This window comes from Apteryx rowi, unplaced genomic scaffold, assembly GCF_003343035.1.
Source record: "Apteryx rowi isolate R43461 unplaced genomic scaffold, aptRow1 scaffold_488, whole genome shotgun sequence".
Taxonomy (NCBI): Eukaryota; Metazoa; Chordata; class Aves; order Apterygiformes; family Apterygidae; genus Apteryx; species Apteryx rowi.
This window is the reverse complement of record NW_020450747.1, coordinates 455,388-478,536: the sequence shown is the minus strand read 5'-3', so window position 1 is coordinate 478,536 and position 23,149 is coordinate 455,388. Positions and strand designations below refer to the sequence as shown.

General features: G+C 40.5%; 1 protein-coding gene across 7 annotated transcripts in view; it reads right to left on the bottom strand.

The window, feature by feature from the left end:
* The window catches only part of DPF3 (double PHD fingers 3), a 192,778-nt gene that overhangs the window by 7,744 nt on the left and 161,885 nt on the right, over positions 1 to 23,149 (bottom strand). For 4 of the 7 annotated variants that reach the window (XM_026078770.1, XM_026078771.1, XM_026078766.1 and 1 more), the window contains one exon: positions 20,277 to 20,746. The exons of 1 other annotated variant lie outside the window; for it this stretch is intronic. In XM_026078770.1, the coding sequence (XP_025934555.1) occupies positions 20,550 to 20,746 (197 nt within the window). In that variant the 3' untranslated portion in view covers positions 20,277 to 20,549. Of the gene's footprint in view, positions 1 to 11,014; positions 13,537 to 19,384; positions 19,505 to 20,276; positions 20,747 to 21,400; positions 22,520 to 23,149 lie in introns of those variants that run through there. 2 more of the 7 variants (XR_003255654.1, XM_026078769.1) reach the window with 2 other exon arrangements.

The window sequence follows — 23,149 nt, the reverse complement described above, 5'->3', positions numbered from 1 at the left end:
ACTTTGAAAAGTTCCTGATGAAACAGAAAGATTAGAAAGTGCCCTGAAAAAAACAAACAAAACAAAACAAAACAAAACAAAAGGCTAAGTTCTGCTAGAAGCCCAGGACTCCAGGAGCTGGAACACCAAGGAAAAGACCAAACAACTCTAAGGGCTGAAAATACTGAGTTCTTAGCATTTGCCTGGCTCTTCCCATCTCACAGTGTCAAGGTGTTGTGATTTAGGGACATATGCCTGCCTTCTCAAACGGGAGTATTCACAAACAGGAGTCTTCAAAAGTATTCGTAGGGTGAGAATCCAAGGCACCAAMTGCCACGGCACCTCTGTGATTTAGGGAAGCAGTAGCATGTCATTTAGGAAAAACTTAACTGATTTCCCTGAGGCCACCACAGGGGTCAGTGTCAGGAACTACAAATGAAGAGTCCTTGTCTCATCCTCTTCAGAACAGACCCCTCCTGAATTCAGCTTTTTAAATAAACAAACTAACGAACTAAAAAGGAAGTCTCACTCATAGGCAACATTGGGTTCGGCCATATTTTATTAGTATTAGAAAGAATGAGAGAAGAGGAAGTATTATCAATGTGAATTTCTATTTCCTGATGGAAAGGAGAAAACCTGGCTATTTCTCCCAATGTCCAATAGTATTGTGTTCCAGTGCTGCTAACTCTGCTAAAGACATGAGTCTGAAAGGACTCAGGGGCCTTGGTTAATAGATTGGTCACACTGACTTGGTGAGAGACCAACTTTCCTCTAATCTAATATGCTGCAATATGCCAGTAATTGTGGAAGAATTAACTCCTTTAATAATTGATGGAGCTCTGAAACCATTCAGCTGTAGCAGAGCTTATAGTTCCCATTATTTTGTTTTCTGGCCCTATATTCTTTCTGGCCAGTGTGGACAGAGCTTAAAACAAGCACACAAAAAAGTGCCGGGGCATTCTGCGGCGCTGGCACTCGGGAGCTGCAGCCAGCTGCACTCAAGGGATGGTAGTTTGCTTCCAAGTACTGCCAGTTCCAGTGAAGAAAGGCACGTAAATTACAGACAATTGCTCGAATATTCGGCACCAGTAGACAAGAACCCGCTTTAACAGCTCACCCAAGAGACAAATAAAACCCCTGCGCAAAACATTGGTTCAATCCCAATATCAGTTAGGCAGACATAATTGGAGTCAATAGGAACTGAAAGCAGAATAGACCTGTGTTCAAAAGGCAATTACACTGAAGATCTTGAGGAAGTTATGAAATGGTTGCTTATTGAACGTGGTACTTCAAGCTAGCTCTCCTGTGTTAGCCCTGTTGTTGCTGTAGACACCTGACTTCCAAAGGGCATGGTGGGAATGCAGATCCTACTGAAATGCCCCTCACTTGCTGGAATATTTCTTTGCCATAGGAAAGGCAGTCCACCAGCTAGCCTGCTCAACTTGCTCTCCAGCTTTGACTATACAACACTGCATAATTTCCTCTAAAATGTTTTTAAGCTTGGAGAACATTAACTGGGACAAAGAACCTTGACTGCAAAGAGTGCATTGAGAACAAAATTTGGCTCAAAGGATATACGTGTGTATAAACAAAATCAAGGACCTGTGTAAATACGGATGCACGTACACGCAGAGAGAATAGATGCAGACAAGACAGACTAGTTCTGCCGGCACAGCACGGCAGGGAGCACCTGGATGGGATTCTGGGGTGACCTCCAGAGCACACAGAGGAGCTGTGAGCAAGTTATTCAGGCCATCCTAACGGTTTGTTAATCAAAACAGTGTATTACCCCACRCCATTCTGTTGGTAGCATATGCAAGGGAATCACCTTTTCTAAGCCTCTAAAGCTGTGGTGGCTCAGGGCCACGAAACCAAGGAGCAGGCTCTGCCCCCGTCACTGGGGGAAAACCAAGCATCTGCTGCCTGGATCTCACAGCTAAGTAACATGGACGAGAGGTTCTGACATTACATGGGGAAAGGAAGAATTACTTATTGTTTAGACTCATTAAAGCCTTGAGCTCTAACATCTCAGGGGATGGGTCAGCTCGAGGCTGTCCTAGTCTGCAGCTGGAGCTGCTCAAACAGCCTTGGTGACAGGCCTGGAGGCGCGGAGGATAGTGCATGCTGGTGATGCCCTTGGCTCTGGGTGCAGGTTCACGAGAGGGAGGATGTGCCCTCCCTGGGTGCTAGCTGCTCTGTGTAAATCCCTCTGGCCGAGCAAGCCTGCCAAAGTCCATCCAAACCATCTCAAAGGGCTGAAACCTGGACCTCTATTTCAAGCAGTCCAGAGGTTGGGACTGTGACAAATAATTGGGGGGCAGCTCTGGGAGGCAGAACTCAAGAAAGAGGCACAGCACACCAGACTTGCTTCTCTAGCTTCACCACCTCTATAAAAGGCATAAAAAGAGAGGCAGACAATGGAACATGCACATCTACACACCCAACTCCACCAGTGTATGATTTAACTGTGATGAGACCCAAAAGCAGTCACATATAGATGGATCCAATCCTCTACTGCTTTGTACCCTGCTTTGACTGAAAAAGCTACCCTTCTGAATTGCAACGCCTACAGTGACACGGAGCAGCGGGAAGCAGGCCCACACCCGACATATCCTGCTCAATTCACTGCAGAGACGTGAAAATGCACAAGTAACAACAGCAAACTGGGCTCTGAGCCTTTGCAACTGAGGGGATCAGAAATGGACCCCCAACCTTAAAGCCAGTGGAAATACTGCATGCCCAGGATGTCCCATCGCAAAACCAACAAACACTCTGCTGCCTCCTTTCCCACACTGGCCCCTCTTAGACGCTGTTGGCTGCTGGACAAAATGGCTATTTCTTGCCTAAGAAAAATAATGTGGAAGCACTCAAATAACCTCATACTGAAGCACCAGCTTGTTAATGCACTGGTAAGTCACGCCAACACTGTACAATTCCTGGGGGTGAATTAGGTCAGAGTGACCTCCAAAAAACCCACCAGGCTGCATCTCTATGCATGCAGCATTATGGGTAATGATCTGCTAATTGCCAAGGGGCACTTGGGCTGCTTACCAATACCAACAGGAAGGAAACCTGCCTTCAGGCACTGCACAGATTCCATATGCCAGGGACATAGCTTCTAATAACAAGAATAAACCCATTTATAAAGCACAAACTGCTCAGGAAGACTGGCAATGAATGCTAATGCCATCCAGCAGGTACACCTAATGGAGGGTCAGCTGTGTAAAATATCCCTAGCAATATATCCCTTGCAATATTGCATTTGCTTGTAAAGTGAAGTAGGGGAAAAGTAGATGGAGATGAAAATGTGGGAGTGGGAGGAAGGCTGCTTATCTGGACAAGATGTATCACCACAACCTGGAAAGCCAACATCCCCTGTGCCTGGGAGACATTTTCGTTACCCTTCAACAAACTGCAGTGGAAAAAAGCTCCAACGCAGCTCCGACCTTGTCGCTATGCACTGCAGACTCCCCAGCCAGGCCAGCTCACACACCACAGAGCTTTCAATCAACTGGCAGGCTCACTAAACCCTTTCAAAATGAGCAACCAAGCAAAAATACTTGGTCATAAACACTAAAAATAGGAATGGAGGATTGGGTTTTGTTTTGCTTTTTAACTTGGTGAAGCCAGCTCTTCCCAGTGCATTAAATCCACYTCCCTGGCAGCCCACTTAGAACATAGCTTCCACCCCCCAGCCCCCAGGAGAGCCAAAATTTCCAGTTATAATCAGAGGAGTGGGGTAGTATTTAAATGCTAGAGAAACAACAGTCTGAATAGCCTTCCACTAGAGCACTACGTGAAAACTTTCATTAAAGCCCCCCATAAAACAAGACATAAGCTTTGCCCTTCCTCTCCTTCCTTTAATGTGAACAAGGACTCTGCCACCTGTTTGAACCAACTGACCCAGTAACTGCCCAAATACCTGGTCTTTCTTCGACATTCCTGGTGTTAAACTAGTGTGTTAATACAAACAGACAGCAGCACATCTGCAGGGTTTCCCCTGATATTCTCAAGGTAACACTTGAATAGACCAGCTCTCTAGACGTGCACTGGACCCTGCTGCTGCCATCTGCTAGCAAGGGTGCGAGATAGGGTCACACATACATAAACCACTCACCAACATTTCACTGGAATTTAGAACCAAACTGTATATCTGCCAAGGGTACCCCTGAAGCTTCAGGCACTGAAACTGTTCCTGGCCCACATGGATATCTGACATGCCCACAGTGACCATAGCCCCGTGCTGTTACTCTGCACCAAATGGGTTTGCTCCTACACGGTGGCTGAACATTGGCTTTAAARGGCTTTTCCCTCAGCCACTTTATAAGGAGGCCCTTGTTGTGTTGCAAGTAGGGCATAACCTCAGAATACAATTTCTGCATAAAAACAGTGTCTCACAAGGACCAGAACAAAAGCCCCCAAAGCCCCCAAAGCCACAAAACATGCCCACACATGGGCAGCACAAGCTTTCAACACTGACCCAACAAAGTGTGTCTAACCTGGGCTGGAGGAAGTCGTGGAAGGACATGCAGTTTCCCTGGGGCACTCCCAGCTTGGCCTCTCTGCTCAGATTACCCATGAGAGAGCGACGGCAGCAACGCCTTGTGACATGGGCATCTCTTTACTAGAAACAGGCTCATGTTCACCCAGTCAGTTCAGAGAGCATCAGCACAACCTCTTTGTATTACTGAAGCCCTCCTCAAGCACTAAGGGCTTCAGGTAGCACTTCAGAGGTGATTTCACCCATGCGCCAGGAAGCAGCCATCAATCAGAGCAACTGTCAGGCAAAAAAGGAGTAGCTTGGGTTTATGCAGATGAAATGGAGTAGGGGAGGAGAGCAGGAGAAAGGAGACAGTATTTCTGATCTCTGGACAAACAAGATTTCTCTCTAGAATGCATTAAGAACAACTCTAATTTCATTTGCTAGCACAATGGTTCCAGAAGTTTCAAATCAAATGGCAAACTCCAGAGAAATTATTTAAATGTCATCATTTTAATAATAAATAATCTTATTAACTATGCAGAAGACACTATGGCAATGCATACACAGTGACCTCTCTGCTGTTACATGAGGAAACTATGCATCATACAGGTAAATAAATTCAGCACATGATGGGTAAATGGTTCATAACCTATGGAAACATGCAGTAAATGCAAAAGGTCTGACTTTGCCACACAAGCATGCTGAACTGCTCATAATTTACACTGCTGCTAATATAGCAGTGTAGCTGCATACTGAGACACAACTTGAACTGCCTCACTCAACTAAACACAGATGAAAACAATTTTGAACAAGTTGATTCAGTCACTCATTGATTTAAAGAAACTCTTTCAGCTACTGAACAGGCAGAATTCTTAAAACACACTCTCCATTGTTTGTAATGCAGTAGTAGAAGCTGGAAAAATCTCATTGTCTACTGATTTTCTCCTTTTCCATTAGTTAAAACCTCTGTTTGGTTGGGAATTTTTAAGTGCCAGTGGAAACTTCATCAATATGGCAGCCACTTTTCACTTTCCCATCAAAATCCTAGCGATGTCAATATTTAGAGGGAAGTAATGGTTAACTGCATGCTGCAGAGCATCAGCAGGTGCTCAGTAGAGTAAGCAAAATGTTTTCATTTACTTTCTAAAAGGTGCAATTTCAGGATGATCTAAATATTTGATTTGTGAATCAAATATTTGAATCTGAATTTGGTTTCAGCCAAAAGAAAGTGGAAGGAGAGAAAGGGTTAAGAAATGGCAGAGGCAGAAACAGATTATTCAGAAAGGTTGAGACATTTTGTTCCAGTATTTTACAAACAAAAAGTTTGACTTTTCATTTTGAAACTGTACCTTGCTTCAAAAGTGAGCTTGATCTAATTGTTTTTAAAAAAGCAAAATATACTCATAAATTAAATGTTTCATTCAAGTTTGAGCAGATTTGGAAGGGGGAGAGAAAGGGTAAGGGTCGTTTCATTGAGGAAAAACAGAATGCATTTCATTTTGAATCAAACCAAAATTATTTCTCCCCATCAGAGTTTTTTTCTGTTCAGTTATTTGAACAATTCTGTTCAAATAACTCTGTAACAAAATGACGCCAGAGACACCAAAACAGTTGGATTTTTTTGCTTCTTAGTGGAAAAGTGCCATATTAAATTCCATTATTTATTTTCTCAGAGCTCACAAGACCAACCCTACCAGATTAACAAAGTCAAAAGGCAGGCCATTCTTTAACCTGTAACAAGTGAATACTATTCCTTTAATCTACACAACTGATATTTCATAGCAGCTAAATATCATCTTAGATTAAACAAGAAATTAGCCAGTTCCACTGCAGTGGACTCAAATGTCCCTCATTAAACAGTCTGCTAGTCATGTTCTTTTCCAGCACCAGAAGAATAACTGAAAAGAGACTATATGTAAGCAGAACATTATTTTATTTAATGCCAAAAAGTGATCTTCCGTGGTACTATTGGGATCTGTGAGTCTTATGACTGTGCTCTTAGTCAACTGCTACCTGGCTAATCAGACTGTTAATGGGCTGTTCTGTCAAAGCAAAGAGGTTGTAAAGTCCCCTCCTACAGGCTGGGCTGACAAGGGTCTGGGTACCCTCGACTCCTCTTAGCCTTAATGGCCATTGAGGGTATTCATCAGCCTCACTCACATTCACTATTAGCAACATCCTGTTACCCAAGAGATCTTTGGTAATTTTTGATGACAGGTACCTAACAGGGCCTAATTCTTATTCATATAAGCAATCACAGAGGAACCTAAAGGGTTCATCCATCCTTAGGAAATTCTTCTCTGTGATTTTTTTTTTCCAGCTCTCTAAATACCTCTAAAATCCCATCCTTAATGGAACCGAGAAAGGGCCTGGAGAGCTGATTAATGAAGAGGCTGACCTGACCTTGCAAGGGAATTGAGGCTTACCTCTCCCTAGCCCAGGGGAGATCCGCTTCCCCAGGTGAAGGATTGCATGGCTGTGGACCAGTCACCTGAAGAGTATAAGAGCAATCTGAATTCAGAGAGAGTTTGTGGATAGTTAGTAACTGTCCAAAGCCTCTGGGCTGATGGACACATTCAGAGACACAAACACAGTCCTCAGTGTGGAAAGGCTGAAAAGAGCTGAAACCTGCTCTTTAAGAAGCCAGTTATCCCTGTAATGGATGAGACTGCTGAGCCAAGACCCAGTCACAGAATCCACTGCACTCTAAAATGACCTGTTGAGCCTGAGGAGAGGGCTGGAAAGATTTGAGTGTTATTTGATAGTATTAAGCCACTCCCAAGAGAGCACTGATGTGAAGCGACTATGATTTGTGAGCAGACATAGGCTCAAAACCACCCTAGGTAAACTCCACCATAGTAAGTGTCACACAAACTCAGAAGTTGCATCTCACTGGCTATCTAACACTAAAGTAAAAGTACCCCTTCAGTGACAGCACAGCTTTCAACTGGTTCTCATCCAATGATTTCCTCTCACCTTGGAGAGCTAGCCTCAGTACTGGCCACTGAAATCACCATATGAAGTAGTTAATGGCTATGGCCAATAAAATAAATCTAAATTAGTAAGCTAAGTCTTCAGCAATGCTTGAGAACACTCTAGCATTATTTAAAACCCCTAATCTGTTTCAAAAGAGATGGCTGTATCTGAAAGATTTGGTCACATTCTTTCTCCTCCTACAGCCCATAGTGAAGCCACATGGTTACTGACACCAGGACACTAACAGCAAAGACTGAAGAAGCATAATGAGAAGGGACTTCAGTCCAAGCAAAAAATGACCCTTAAAGACTCACAAACAACTGTATGAACCTAAAGATAAATTAGAATGTCTGTTATGAAAGATGAACAGCATGAGAAACAAAACTCTCTTCTCTGATAAAACCACTCAGCACAAGGCATTGAAGGGAGACTACGTCTGTTCCTTCTCAGGACATCCATCAGCTCTGAGCCCAAAGCAGAATCACCCCCTACAAGCTTTCCAGTACAGCCACCTTTCCAGTACTGCCACCTCACGCAGGCAGGTAGCAGCAGTTCAGAGAACTTCAGCCCACCACTCAGCTTGCAATATGCAAAGCATATGGCCTTTTCTATAGCAATGTCGTAATTTGTAGGTCATTCAGAGCTACTATAGCTACCTGAGACAACACTAAACAGAAAATGTTTCCAATCATATCCTGGATGACACTATTAGCAAATACAACACTGAGCTCCAGAAATTTGCACTTTTTAAAGGTAAATGGCATGGTTCTCCCATCATGGTACATACATCATGGTATCATGGAGAATCACAGGCTGAAAGGATGAAAGGTCATCAAATAACAGATTTGGTGAATTTCTACACACACAGCAAGGGCATTTGTTGACACAGCAACAAATGCAGTGAGGCTTTAAAAAATATACTGGTGAACTAAAAGGATGCCACAGGTGGATGGCTCTCATCTTGAGTCATTAAAATCAAAGACAGGACTAAACTGTTGGAAATGTCCAGCTTCGGTGGAGCAAAGAAAATACAATTTATAATATTTTCCAAAGGAAAACAGAGATCTTAAACACAACAAGCCACTGTTTAGACAAGCGTAGTCCCAAGCCCAGCCAAAACTAAGGGAACTAGTCAATGCCTAAATGGTCTCCCGTGTTTTCTGTAGTTGAGGTCCTACTGAGCCATCTTCAACACTAGGGATGGAACAGGGCAGAGAGAAGGCTATGTTACTGTTAATGAGCATTAAAAGTTTGGTTTTAGAGGGAAAGGGTTATGTTTTTTTCATGATCTATTGGCTGATGGCTCTAATTACAACTAGGGCTCACAGCTCCACCATGCAAATTTAACCACTTTTTTTTTTTTTCTGATACCAGACAAAGGTTTGGAATAAATCTTAAATCAGTGAAGTATACTAGTTCAGGCTAAAGCAAAGGAGACAATACTGTTTTCAGTCCACTCACAGAACTCAGGATTCCAGCTCTCAGCTTTGTCATCCTTCAAATGAATCTTCACCCAGGGAACATTGGCTGTGGGGACACCAATTAGATGCAGGAGTGCTGGCAGACATTTTTACTCTTCTCCTGTCATTCCTGGCTCTCACCAGCAAAAACCCTTCTCCAGAATAGGAAAATAAGATATGTTCCTAGCCAGAATGACAAAGGAAATCTGCTCTGGGACTTAGGGAACAGTGGTATTTTTTTTATGTCGAGATAATTTTTGCAGAATTAAAACTTTCATTTAGAACATTTATATTTCCAGGTCCAGAGCTTAAAACACACACACACACTCCACACAAATGTTCAAAGTAAGACTTATGCAGACTTTTTCCCTGGAGTCTGACAGCCTATAACAATAGCTGTGCTGTGGTGGGAATGATCTCATTCATCTCAACAGGGTGTTGACAGACATACACAAAGACCAATTTCAACACACACTTTCACTCCTGGTTACCTTACCAGAAATGTCTAGCTCTGCTCTGCATATCCATCACACTGGGGACAATGAAAACGACAACTGAGTTGGAACAGGAGGAGAGACAATGACCTAGTGAACAAGAAAAGTGCACTGATGCTATGAGCATCTTCCTTCCTTTCTTCAACTTTCCTTTCTTTGATTTGCCAGCGTTCGTCTCTGCCCTCCATCCAACCTCCATGTGGGTCTCCCTGTCCTATGCAGCACAGCAGAAAGCTCAGGAGGAGCTAGGAGAAGATGAACAAAAGTAGCAACGGCCAGAGGATTTCTTATCACACACCCTCCCTTCTCACTCTGCTTTGGGGCAGGAAAAGATTACTTGCCCCCTGAAATCCCTTTGGAAAAGTAGCTTTGTAAGCATGCAACTCAGATTATTTTAAGAATACCTGAGAGCAAATGAAATAGAGGAGGGAAAGGAAATTGGAAGTTACTAGGTGAGAGTTTAAAACTATCCATCCTATCATGCACTATACTCTCTAAGGATAGCATCTTAGCTACCTTCTCAGTGCAGCTCAGAAATAGCATTAGCATCTTACCCCACCTTCTCAACTGTCTCTGGCCCTCAATGTCCAAAACATGCAAAAGAAGGAAAGTCCATTCTCAGCTGCAAAATGGCTGAGGAGAACCCAGTAAACAGTCCATAAGCAATTCTATCAGATCCCAAGCAAGTTCGCAAGAGCCATAGTGACTGGGAACAGCAAAAGTAGCTGAAACTATCTTTTTGTTTTCTCTTTCCTCCAATGAATCTGCCAAAGGCTTTGCACAGGAAAAGATAAAGTCTGTAGGTAAGCAGCGCAGTTTTCATGTCATATTATCCCCAGGTGAATCAAGAAACAAACATTAATGGAAATTAAAATTATACATGTGGAAAACTTTATAGAAAAAGGCTAAGAATAATTTACTCTCTGCTGAAAAAATATACTTTCTATCACACAGAACTGTTAAAAAATATGCAGATAGGATCTCATTCTGTACAATTCCAAGGAGTTTAGAGTAATTTCTATATTGCCCTGCCAGATTCGATTCTGATCTGATCTGTAGCACTTCCTCCTTTTGCACTATTATTTGTCATTTAAACTGCCGGGGGGGGGGGGGGAATGGGCTGCCTCTCTACTCTAAAGGCCCTGTACCCACCTCAGAAGATCACTTAAAAACTACATCCCAGCTGCTATTTTTGCAAGCAGCTGCCAGTGCAGAAAGAGCCATCTATAGCCACTACTGGTAGCAGAGAATGTGATGGGAAGACAGAGGAAACTCAGCAGAGCTGCATAAAAATGACAGAGGCGTGTTAGGGGAAAGGAAACACAGGATTTCCTGAAAAGGCCACAGATCCCAGCCGATCTGAAACAGTATTTCCTCTTTCTTTCTCCAACCCATGCAGCCATACTACTACTAATTAAATATGTGTAAAGGGAAAGGGAGGTTTCAGGTCTACATTATGAAATGCAACAAAGCAAGCCAAGGTTTTGAAACTGGCAGCCAGTTACTCCAGTGACTGGCACGTTGATTAAAAAAGTGATAGATATAAGGTCAAGATACCATAAGGCAATGTCACTAAAATCTGTGTTAAGAGCCCTCTCACATAGTTTACACTCAGCCTTTGAGTCTAAATTACCTTAACGCAACTCAATAAATCTCATGGGGAAGGTTCTTAAAATATAAATACATTTAAGAAGATCATCTATTAGCACCAAGTGATGGGAAATAATCAGTCTTATTTATATGAATCCTACACAAAAAGCAGTATTTTATTTCCTGCCTACCTTCATTATAAGCAAGTAACAGGACCTGTTACTGTAGTCCAACAAATGGAGAAGAGAAAGTAAAAGAGAAAAAGGAGGAGAATTTTTGGTTAACTTCAAGCTTCATTAACAAATACAAAACAAAATACAGGGACAAAAGTCATCACTTACAAAATGGAAAAGGAAAACAAAATCAATAGAGGAGGAAGTTTTATTTTAAGCTTCAAAGAGAGTATTATAAACAATGGAGAGCTTAGAAAAGTATATGTACAAGAAGTATGTTATCCAACAATGTCTTTTTTAAAAGAAGATTATTTGCACTAAAAAAGACCTTGTGGAATTGGTTTGATAAAGTAATATTTACAGAGGAATATACAGTAGGGGCATGGGAAGCAAAACTTTTATTTAACAGAAATATTACACAAATTGAATACAGACCCTACAGTTTGCAAAGCTTCATTACAGTTGTGCGTCTTGTCATAGTTTGATGAAACAAAATTTTCTTTTTTTTTCTCGCTAGCGGCAGCTCACCAACTGCAAGTTTAGAAATCAACAAAATGAACAAAACCAAACCATCCTGCTAAAGGGCCTGATCATGACATAAATTTTTGCCATATAATTTAGTGAGAGCAGGACTGAGGTCTACCAGAGATTTTTCGCTGCTATTTTTGGCCATATGTGCTACCCTGGGAGTGAGCAGGAGATGGAGAAGGGAGAAGAGGACAAGAGCCTCTGCTCCTGACACATGGAAACCTCTCAGAGAGGTGAGTTCTAGCTTTAGGCGTGCAAGAAACATAATGCTGGATCAGGCTCTCTGGCAGCTTCACCTGTGCAGGATGCTTTTTTTTTTTTTTTTTTTGTAGACATAGCTTTTTTCACTCAGAAAACTGACATAAGCCACATTAACAAAGACACTTTTTCTAGCTATCCACTGGGTCTATACCAATAGGTACATCTGGCACAGCTGTTATAGGGGGGAGTTCCTCTCAGAGGCAAGTTCAATACCTTTCTTCCAGGACACAAGGCTAKCCCGCATCCTTACCAGACTGCATCACATGACAGCGACCAGCCCTGCACTATCTGCTGTGAACAGATCTGGCAGCCAACAAAGTCCTCCAGTGCTTGTATGAAGCAGAACGCCTTATTTTGCTGAGATGGCGGCTACCAGCTTAGAGTAAGGGTTGCGAACTTCCTTCTCTGCTGCCCCACAGGACAATTTAGGATGGTAGCTAAGGAAACTCAATCTCTTCTCCTCCCAAGTTACCCCTGTTGCTTACTGCTGACATGCAGGTGCATCTATATACTTTTCAAAGTCCACTGCTTCTTAAGAGAGGGCCTAGATACACACAGTTTCTACACATGGGATCATCCTTGACTCCAACAGAACGTTCCGTGCCCAGAGCACTTGAACATTTAGACACTTTCTTTACAACCAACTCAGAATCAGCTGTGGAACTACCAAAGCAAAAAATAACAGCAAAATTAACAGTTGTTTTTCCTTTTCCAAACCTCTCTTTCAGCAGAAGTATTTCCCAGAGACACTAAAGTGAAAACCTGTTCTACTATGCAGAAGAGACACATCAATCCTACTGGGAGAAGACAGTCCTTTGAACTGGACACAAAACCTGGTAACAAAAAAATCCAGCCACTGAGCCTGGTCTTTGCTTTTCCAACAGTTTTGTTCAGATTTGTGCCTAACACAGTACAGCAAAGGAAGTTTTAAGCATCTAACAGGAAAATATTATTATGGAGAAAGTAAACCAGAACAATCTTCACTTACCACATCCAATTTGCAAAAAACAAAGATACCCAGCACATGTATGAATGGCTTCCTTAAAGTAAGAGAGAGAGCAGAGTTGATCTTTATTTTCATATTTTAAAAAATGTTTTTTTTCCTTAAATATTCAGTCTTTATTTTACATTAAGTGCTTTTTAAAATCTCATGTCTTCACAAAATTGCATTTAAATTTTGAAGTTAAATGTATTTCAAACAAAAATACCGTGCAACTTCAGCACTTCTTTTCTCTCTTAAATATTGAAATAAATAAAATAGTTATGTCTTTTTTCAGTTTGTTTGTTTTTTCAGTCATTTCTACTGTAGATCAATTCCAGTTTGACCTAGGTTTATACACATGCTTAAAAGAAAGTGAAATCAAGAGTTTAAAAAAAATTCTTCGTATTGCACCAAGCTTAGGGAATCCCCAGATCTTCTCTGAACAGTTGGCTGCCGACTTTCCACAGTCCAGGCTCCTGTGCCAGATGAAACACAAGTCCAGCAGAGTCAGGGCAAGGAGAGGAGAAGTATCAGAGCATCCTGGCTTCTCGCAGCCTTCTTCTGAAATGTCTTGCTTGAAGGATGTTGGAGTCCATGAGGTCAGGTCTAACTGCAGAAGGAAAGGCAATACAAAGTAAAACTAAACAACCACAAACAGACGACAAAAGCAACTGTTCAGAATAAAACAAAAAAATGCAAACCAATCTTCCAACACTGTTTGGATTTTAGTTCTTTTTTTGAAAATATAGCTAAACAAACTCAGTTTCCTCTGACCATGGGGACCATGAAGGAGTACAAAGCAGACAAGTGGGATACGAAGGAGCATATCCAAAAGAAAGGCACCAAGAACTGTCAGATTTTCTTACTGTGAAGAACTTTAAATAGCCTTCATCATTCAGCTTCTTCAGATGTGTCTTTACTAGAGGTTAAGACTTTTGCTTGTGAAATCCTGCTCTGACTACACTGCTATATTACTAATTATTTATACAGAGCCACAAGGGTATGCAGCACTACACAAAAGACATTTTTAGAAGTCTGAACTATACACATAGACTTGGCAGCAATATGATAAATTCTGGAAATAAGTGCAAAACTGCATTTTCCACTGCATTCAATTCATGAATAGACTAAGTTTTACACTGCTAAGCTCCTGAACAGTATCAGACAGCCAATAAAATCATCCATTTATTTCCACAAAATGCAAAACCCACCCATGTCTTCCCCATACCTCTCATATCAGTTCTGGATGGCATGAAGGCCCAAAACCTTAGGAGCTGCCAAGTGACAGAAAGAATAACTCAAAGTTATGAACTAGCTGCATCCCCTTATCAGGGGTATCAGAGCTTATTGGGTATCAGAACTTAATATTGCAACACCTGTTTGTTTCTAAATATTATTATAATTTGTCTTCTGCTGAAATTGGTAACTTAACGCTTATAGAAATACATACAGGGATATGAAAAATAGTTCCAACCCAATTTCAGTGCTCTGTAGTATTTATACAGGTTGGGCTTTTTCAACCCTGGTAAATACCTGGCAAACAGAAAAAAGGTTGATAGAGTTTATTGTAATGGCTCAGTCAGCAAAAATTCAGCTTGGCTACATTCCTGTACTGTGAGGGTTTGTCAAAATAACCCAATGCCAGCATGAACACGTACATGTGCCTCATACTTTACATATACTCATAGTTACATATAAATAGGAAAAAATCACAGAGAATAAGAAATGGGCGTTTATTGGAAACATCTACATATGTTGCAGCACAATACACATTGGGCAGATTTTGCAGTTCTTATTATAAGACAGCTCCCAGTGGGGTCAATACAATGTTTGCTTGAGGAACTGATTAAGTAAAACTGCTTGCCATTTGAAAGAGGCAAATTGGATGAGGATCCAGGTTTTGAAAACTCCATAGCTTGATGGTATTTGAATCCTAGCTTTTAGGGTCCATCTCAAAACATAATTAAAATAATTAACCAAATAAAGGCAAAGCAGCCAGGAGTAGTGGTATCCCAGCACAGTCTGGACTCAGTGACTCTCTGGACGCACTTCTGATTTGCCCCATGCACCAGCAGGCAGCAAACTGAGTTTCTGTCTTCAATCAAGAGCCTACGCTGAGGACTGTAAAATGGCAAACTGGAGCTCAAAATGAATAACTAACTAATGCAAAAGCTCAAAGGCAAAACAATGCGGGGAGGGGACTGTAATAACGCATTCTATTGAAACAAATGGCCATCTCAGAGCTTGTCTACACCATGCTAGCAAACGTATTAACAGTGAGGTTTTATTCAGTACGAGCAACTAGCTAAGAAAGCCCAGTGCTAATCCTTCTGAAGCCAATGGCAAAGTTCTCCCTGGGTCCTCTTTCAGCAGTCTAGGCTCATCATTTATTACCTTACCACATATGTACAATGTTATTCCAAACACCATTACATATAAAAGAAATAAATATCCAACCCACAAAACTGGGGGGCACAAAGTAAAACAAAACAGATTTCAGTTCCATCCCTGTTCTCCCACATTCCTCACAGTCTCTCTTTATTTTCTAGATGTTATGTCAGAGTCACATATTTTCTTAAAATTTTCTCAATAAACATTATCGTACTTAAAATTTTAATCTGTTTTCATGCAAGAGCTGAGGTTCATCCCTGCTAAAATGTCCTCTAATTCAAGTGCCACAAATGGGAATATGCTAAGGATCAGTGCATATCCTATATAGATTTTCTTTCCCCCAATCAATTGCTCAAGCAGCACATCACTTCCTTATTTCTACCTGCCCCCATAGGTGAATCAGAGAGCTTGCAGAGGCTGTCTCAGGAAATCATGTGTCTTTTCTTAAGATCCTTTAGTACGGGAGCAGTAGGAGGTGCCTAAGAAGTTAGCTCATGTGACAGAGAAGTCTGAATTTAGGGCCTGAGATGAAACATTGCTTTATTCACATTTCACATTGGAGTTTTATTTTGGGACATGGTTCATGTGGGAGCATATAAGCTTCAGGGGAGTATCTGGATAGACTTGTGATAACCTTCCTCTAATAAGAAGGACGTCTTTGGAGGAGGACTGGAAGAGCAAGGCTTGTGATTAGTTGAAGGACTGTGCCTTCAAAGATCTTCCTATGAAGCTCAAAACAGCAGGTCTTATTGAACTGCAGAAATCACTGGGGAATACAGAGCATCACAGTTCTTTCTGATTTAAAAGATGAGTGTATTTTTTTAGGTACAACCCAGAATTCACATTGAAAAACTCTCTTTATAACTTCCTAGCTCGGTTTGGGACTTATTTGTCTTTGAACATAAAAGTGGCGCTGTGCAGTTACCTCATTTCTAACCTAGCTATGCTGGTGTCAGGCTCCTCTTTTTTTCCACTGTGCTTATTAAACCTCCTCCTGTATATTTTCTATCTCGTTAATGCCATCAGTTTTCTCTTGTCCATCTGAGAAAGTCTCCTGTAGCTGCCTCTTTGCTTTGCTTTCATTTTTGACTTATGAGCTGACCAACCCTCTTTCCCTGTTTCAGGTCTCCATTCCAGCAGTACCTATCCTGAGAATATTTCATTTCCATATCAACACATTTAATACTCACAGTTAACACTACTTTCCAAGCTAGTTCAAACAAGTACTCTTCTAGCTCCCAGCTCCACATCTTGATTTCTTCCCTGTGATCAATGCCTTCCTGTGGTCAGCACCACCCTACTCAGGCTGCCCTTCTCAACTGGGAGATGTGGGTTTTCCCTTGTGCTGGTTATCTCATGAGACATCTTGAGGGATCCAAGGACTATCCTGCCCTCCTCAATGACAAATTTATTTTATCCTCCTCCCTCTCAGAACTAGATTGAATCAGTGACTGTCCATATCCACATTAATGGTATAAATAAGTGATATGTATTTTTGTATGCCATTGATAATAAAGGTCAGCTGGCAGTTTTTATGCATTATGTGAGTTGCTGTGGCTTCTTTCTGAGGGTACTGTACTACCCAGTTGTCACAAAGACGGCTGGCTAGGTTGCGAAAGGATTAAGACTGTATGCATTGTTATAGTGACTGCATTCCTGATTTAATGAATTATGGGCATCTGATTATTGTTTGTATTCCCAAAGAGCCCAGACTGTGTTAGGCATGGTTCACAAAAGACAATGGTAAGGACTCCACTTAGAAAAAATTGCATTTAGAGTATGTCTATCCTGCAGTTGACGCAGAGACTGGAGTTCGGAAAGACATACCTGAATGGGTTTCAGCTAGCTAGCTCTGGTGGTGCTAGGACTATAGTCACTACCGCAGCACAGAGCTCCAGATCGGCTGCAGCAGCATGCAAGCACCAGGTAAGTAGAGCAGTCAACAAATGCTGAGCTCTGTGCTGCCATCGCTACACCAGGAGCCCCGTGCAGCTGGCTATTTCCAAGCAGCTAAAGAATACACCTCTGAGTTAGACAGTAAAAAGTAGACAAAAGAACTAAAATGAACCAACCTTGGCTCTTCTCAGCCCATTAAAACTGAGCTCTCCTCAACTTCTTGATAATTGAAGTCTCTATATTACTCCTGTGAGCCTCTTCCTGTCAAAACATACTCTGATCCTATTTTAAGGAGCACTGGCTGTGCTTTTGAAATTTTTTAACTCTTTTCTTAACCTACTAATCTGTGTGACGTGATTGCTACATGGATACAAGAAACAGATGCAAGAAATCATGTTTTCTTTCATTATTGTTTGTTTACTGTGCATTTGGCACATTTTTATGTATTGCTCCCTTTCTATTTCTCTTTTGTCCGCACGGACATTTCACACAGTAGCAGGAGAAAGATTTCTTTTTTTGAAGGGAAATAATATAGTGATAACAACATAAATGCAAGTGCAGGGACTGAAGGGCAGGAATAGCATAAGAAACCAATTTGAACTTAATTTTTTTTAATCTATTGCATTTCAGGTTTATGGTATTTCCTTGAGAAATGGCAACAACAGTACTTCTGGACCAGATTCTGCTCTCAATTATATTAACATAAACTCAGAGGAAATCTACTGACTTTATTGATATTACTCTTTGTCTACTGTAAGGTCAATATGAAATAAGTGAGCCAACAATGCCTCATATAAGAGCTGGTTCCATTCATACTTGGTTAGGGAGTGTCTTCCACCTTGACTTCTATTCCTTTTTATTTTAATGTCTGCATTGTAATACATGTGTCTATGTGTCTGTGCACATATATTCTTGGTATGTGTTTACCTGTATACATACACACACACGCATACACACACGCATACACACACAAAATGATATGGATATGCAAGCTAAGTAATTACTCTTTCAGGGATTTTGGAAAAACAGACACTTATGTGCCTGTTTCTTACCCCTGAAAACCATCTGGAATTTGAGCTTTTAGTAAATACAGAAGAGTGGTAAAGTATTATAAATTTATCTCATGTATTATTTCAGAGAAAAAAAGACTGGTTGTGGAAAGTATGAATGTTTTTATAAGCTAAAGTACACTTTTCATTGGCATTGTTGAACCAAAACATCATTGATTTGACATTTGATTGATTATGATACTCCAGCAGGAACAGAATAACAACAGAAAAAGATTATCAGCATGGGGAAGGCTTAAAATCGGCCTTCTCCCTCCACATATGCATGGCTCTTGCATGCACTGTTCTATGCTATAAACACGCAGAGGTATTTAGTAACATTTTGTAAAACAGTTTCCTACAATTCCAAAAAACACATGATTAATGTAGTCTAAGTGTCAATAGCATCATTCTGGATTTACATCCATGTACCCAAAAGCAGAATCTGTCCACTGCTTATTCCATGTCTAAAGTCAACAATAAAAAATTAGAGAGAAGCATCACAATTGGATCATTTCTTCTTTTTTTTTTTTAAGGTTTTTAGAAAAAACATTTAAAGAGTTCTCACAAATAGTATTGTGCTATCCCAGGAAAAGAAACAGGAGAAATGGAATCCATTTGGATAGGCTTCACTGATGTAGTAGAACAACATACATCCAAAGTTTTCATTGCTAGGCTGGGATTTCTGTTCTGGGTTCTGGTATCATAAACACACACCTCCAGCTTCAGGATTAGATACTGCCCAAATAAATGACAATTTATCCTATGATTTAAATGGGGTCATGATTTCACCATTTGTATTTTTACTGATGTGTATAATGCCAACATCCTTAAAACCTAATCTTGCCCTCCCTTCAGGGAGATTTTTGCCCGCATTAGGACAGTAAAATGGAACCTGTGCACTGAATTCTTCTATAGCCTTTACTCTCGACTGTACACATTAGGCTAGATCCTGTTCCCCCACAACATCCATTAGCTTCACAAGAGGTTTGAACATGGCACATATTCACAGTACAATTTAATCCCCAGGACTTACTCCTACAACTAATCTCAGGCAATGGTCTGTTGAAAATCCAGGGCACAGAGATTTCACAATGAGTGGAAGACATTTCAGCTGGGACATACCTTTCAAATCCTGCTGCGTGTTTCCTCTTTCCTGGGATAGACGCTGGGAAGGGAGTCACTCTCTTCTCCATTGCCCTTGGAACTTTTAATGAGTATTGCTTTGGTTTATTTCAAGAGAAGCTATTGAAAAGCAAACAAAGTGTCTCACAAGACACTACAGAGAGAAAAATCTGGGCGACACAGAAAAAATGATCTGCATTAAAATTTAAAAATGGAAAGGAAAATATAAGTGAGGTATTTTTCCATATCTTTTCTTCCATGATTCTGCTCCTCCATCTGTTTTGTCTTTGAAGTCTATGGCTCGCCATTCATATTCCATCCCTACACTTGGAAATTGCTCTTCATGAAGTGCAAAATGAAGGAAAAGAAAAAAAGCAGAACAGAGTGAGGAAGAGATGAAGGGTGCAGGGAGGAAGAGATCTACTGGGTGTAAAGGTTTCCAAAGGAGGTATGGAAACGTGTTCCCCAAGGTCATGGTCTTCCATTGAGCTGTTTGTGTTTTCAAGCTGTTAAAGACAAATGTAGCAGGTGTACAAGAGGAGCCAAACTCCATATGCTACTGTAAGTGCAAAATCTCAAAATGCAGAAGCCATCACACCAAGGGTTTCCTTGTCCTCTGACAGAGTCTGCCCACAGTGGTTCTCTAGAAACAGTTCTATTATCAAGTAGACATCCATTACTTTTTGGGTTTTTTTTGTATTTTATTTAAAAAGTATCTTTTTTCTAATAATATATAGAATATATAAATAATAATAATTAAAAAAAACCTATTTGGGTTTGCTTTCTGCTCTCCAACCCATCTGTTTTTTTCGTGGTTTGCCGATATATATATTAAAAGAGAAGAAAATCAACTCTGCTCACTATTTAAAAAAAATATTAAATCCACATTTCAGGTTTCCCAGAAGAAAGAGAAGGGGAGAGGTGGGAGAAAAACAAATTAAAATAAAAAAAAAAACAGGAAAATCAAAACATTCTGTCTCTTCAAAGTAGTTGTCAAGAGCTTTAAACACTTGTGCTTTCAGTGTACACCCCACAGGAAAAATAACAAAAACAACAACAAAAAAACAAAAACCCAAGGACCTAAAATTAAAAAAAAAAGTAATAATAATCCTAGTAGTAGAAAGGACAGCAAATTGCTCAGAGTTTGTGTGTCTTTTTAGTTATTTTAGCAGCCGCCCTTTTTTTCTGCAGAGGGAGAGCTGCCACCACAGCCACCTCCTCGGCCCGAGAGAGGCTCTTCTGCATCGTCCTCGTCAAAGCCATGAAAGGTCGAGGTGTCGCTTTCTGACGTGGAACCGAACAAGTCCTCCGTAGTGCRTGCTGGCGCTGCTTCGTCCCTCCTGCCTTCTCTTCCCAAATGAGCTGACATGTATGATGAATATATCAGCACATAGGTTAAGCAACACGCATCATCATCATAATTTTTTAATCATCATTATTATTAAACAATTCAGACTATCRAGCTCATAGGTGTGTGCTTGTATGTGCCCGCACACCTCAACAACATAGCTTGGTAGAACTGCAGTAAGAAAAATAAAAAAGGATCAGTTTCTTTTTAAAAGAAAAAAAAATCTACAAACACAGGTGCCCATAGCTATGGCAGCGAAAGGGTTAATGATGTTTTCCTCTCTTCAAAAGACATTAAAATATTTTCTTGTGATTACTTAGATCGATTTTAAAAGATTTTTAGACYGTATAAATAATTAGACTCCGTTAGCTCTAAGCACAATGACTGTCCTTCAGACTGGCATCAACTGTCAAAAATTTACTGCTACAGAAATATAACCCATTAGATGTCTTACCAACCTCAAGATTACTTTTTATCCCTGCCCTGCACCTAACCCTAAAGAGGCTCCTCTGAAGACAAAATGAAATACATTTTGAAAACTAAATAAACACTTTTATTCCAATTTCATGGCATCTCCTTCAAAAAAAAAAAAAAACAACCAAATATATACAGTTCAACTACTAAAACAACTAAGATGAGAAATGACCTGTCTTGGGGAACACTGAGAAGTTCAAAAGTGTTTGTCAATCCAGCTTTTAACACGGAACAGGAAATTCTCCACACAGAACATCAATAGCAACAACAACGACAACAACAACAACAAAAAGAAGACTCTTAAAAAGAAAAGTCAAATACTGAAATCTGTGAAAGTTTATTTTCTCTCTTCAGTCAAATGTGTTAAGTGATTAATAGTACACCGCTTAAATTCCCTCTTCAAGAAAGGTAGAGTAAAAGATATCTCTTGTGCCCCAGCAAAATGGAAGCATCAGTTTGTAGGGGACAGCTATTTTATTATTCAGAAACACTAACATGATATTAAATAATCACTTGTTTGGTTCCCCTCCAGCTACAAGAATCGGCTGTATAACAAATACACTGCATTGCTTAAGAAACAAACAAAGAATTAAATCCTGTTCACAAAAAGCAAATGGATATAACAAAATAATTGGTAGATGAACCACTTCATAGAGATGTGATTTTACTGACTTTGTGAAGAAACAGTGTAATTTCCATGACCTCTCTCTGAGTGTAATGAAAATGTTCTCCATTATCAAGAAAGAGGAAGATGGCAGMCACCAAAGAGTTTTCATTGTTTTCATTTACAGATTAGTGTGTGTGGTTGCACCTTAATCACTTTCATCACTCATCTGTCACACCATTGCAGACCCTTATGAATGACCCAGGTGGGTCAGAATTTGTACAAGGATAGCATTTAATGGAACTGATTTTACACAATTTAGGTTGCCTGCGGATCTACTTACTCTATCACACTAAGGAATCAAGGGAATTAATGTGTTTGTGTTATGTTCTGATATAATCACTGTAGCAATGTTTAAATGGCAAAATATATGGATCTGTCTCACTGTGCAATATCAGGACGATGCTGAAACGAGTTATATTGAACTATTACAATAAAGGGAAAGGGGAATCATTTTCCAAGATGTCACCACATATCATATGAGCTTCCCCTCTAGTTATTAAGAAGCAAACATATATACACTAAAAGATCAATGCTAGTGACTGCACGGCACTCATAAGGAAGCCCCTGGAGAAAACCAAAGGGGTTGCCATTGGTCCTCTGATGGCCACTCATTATCACTTCAGCGTATCTTCAGAGGTCACGACAACTGTAGAAGGCAATTTGTCAGTGAGAGTGTACTCCTGCTCCCACTGAATTTGGAAAGAGCATTACTATGAATTTCAGTGGGAGTATGAGAAGGCCATTCTTTCAGCACAAGAACACTCCATGTTGCATTTCAGCGATCGCACAACAAACATCCTTCAGTGACTACAGAACAGAAGCAGCAGCAGCAACGTTGATTTTCAAGGTCTCTCTGTTTTTCATATATACTGTTAATGGTCTCATCACCACTACTATCACCACTAACCAGACATATCACCACTGGAAACCTGGACTGAAGCGGGAATATGCAGTTTTTAAAGGTTTCCTTCTACCACCACCACCTCCCACCCAAGCTATAAATAACAGCTCAGCTGGGATAAAATTTCCAAAAAAAAGAGAAAGAAAGATAGAACCATAGAAAACAACAGCCCAGAAATAAAGACAACTCAGGATGAGAAAGACACAATTGCCTACATTTGAAAAGAGAGAAGGGAAGAAAACAGAGAAATAAAAACCTCTTTAAACAAAATTAATGATAGTCATCTTGTAAGGGGATAATTCTTGACAGCTACCCCCATTTCTACCCTGTAATTTCCTCCCTCTTTCTTTTTTGGATGAAGAAATGCATGAAATG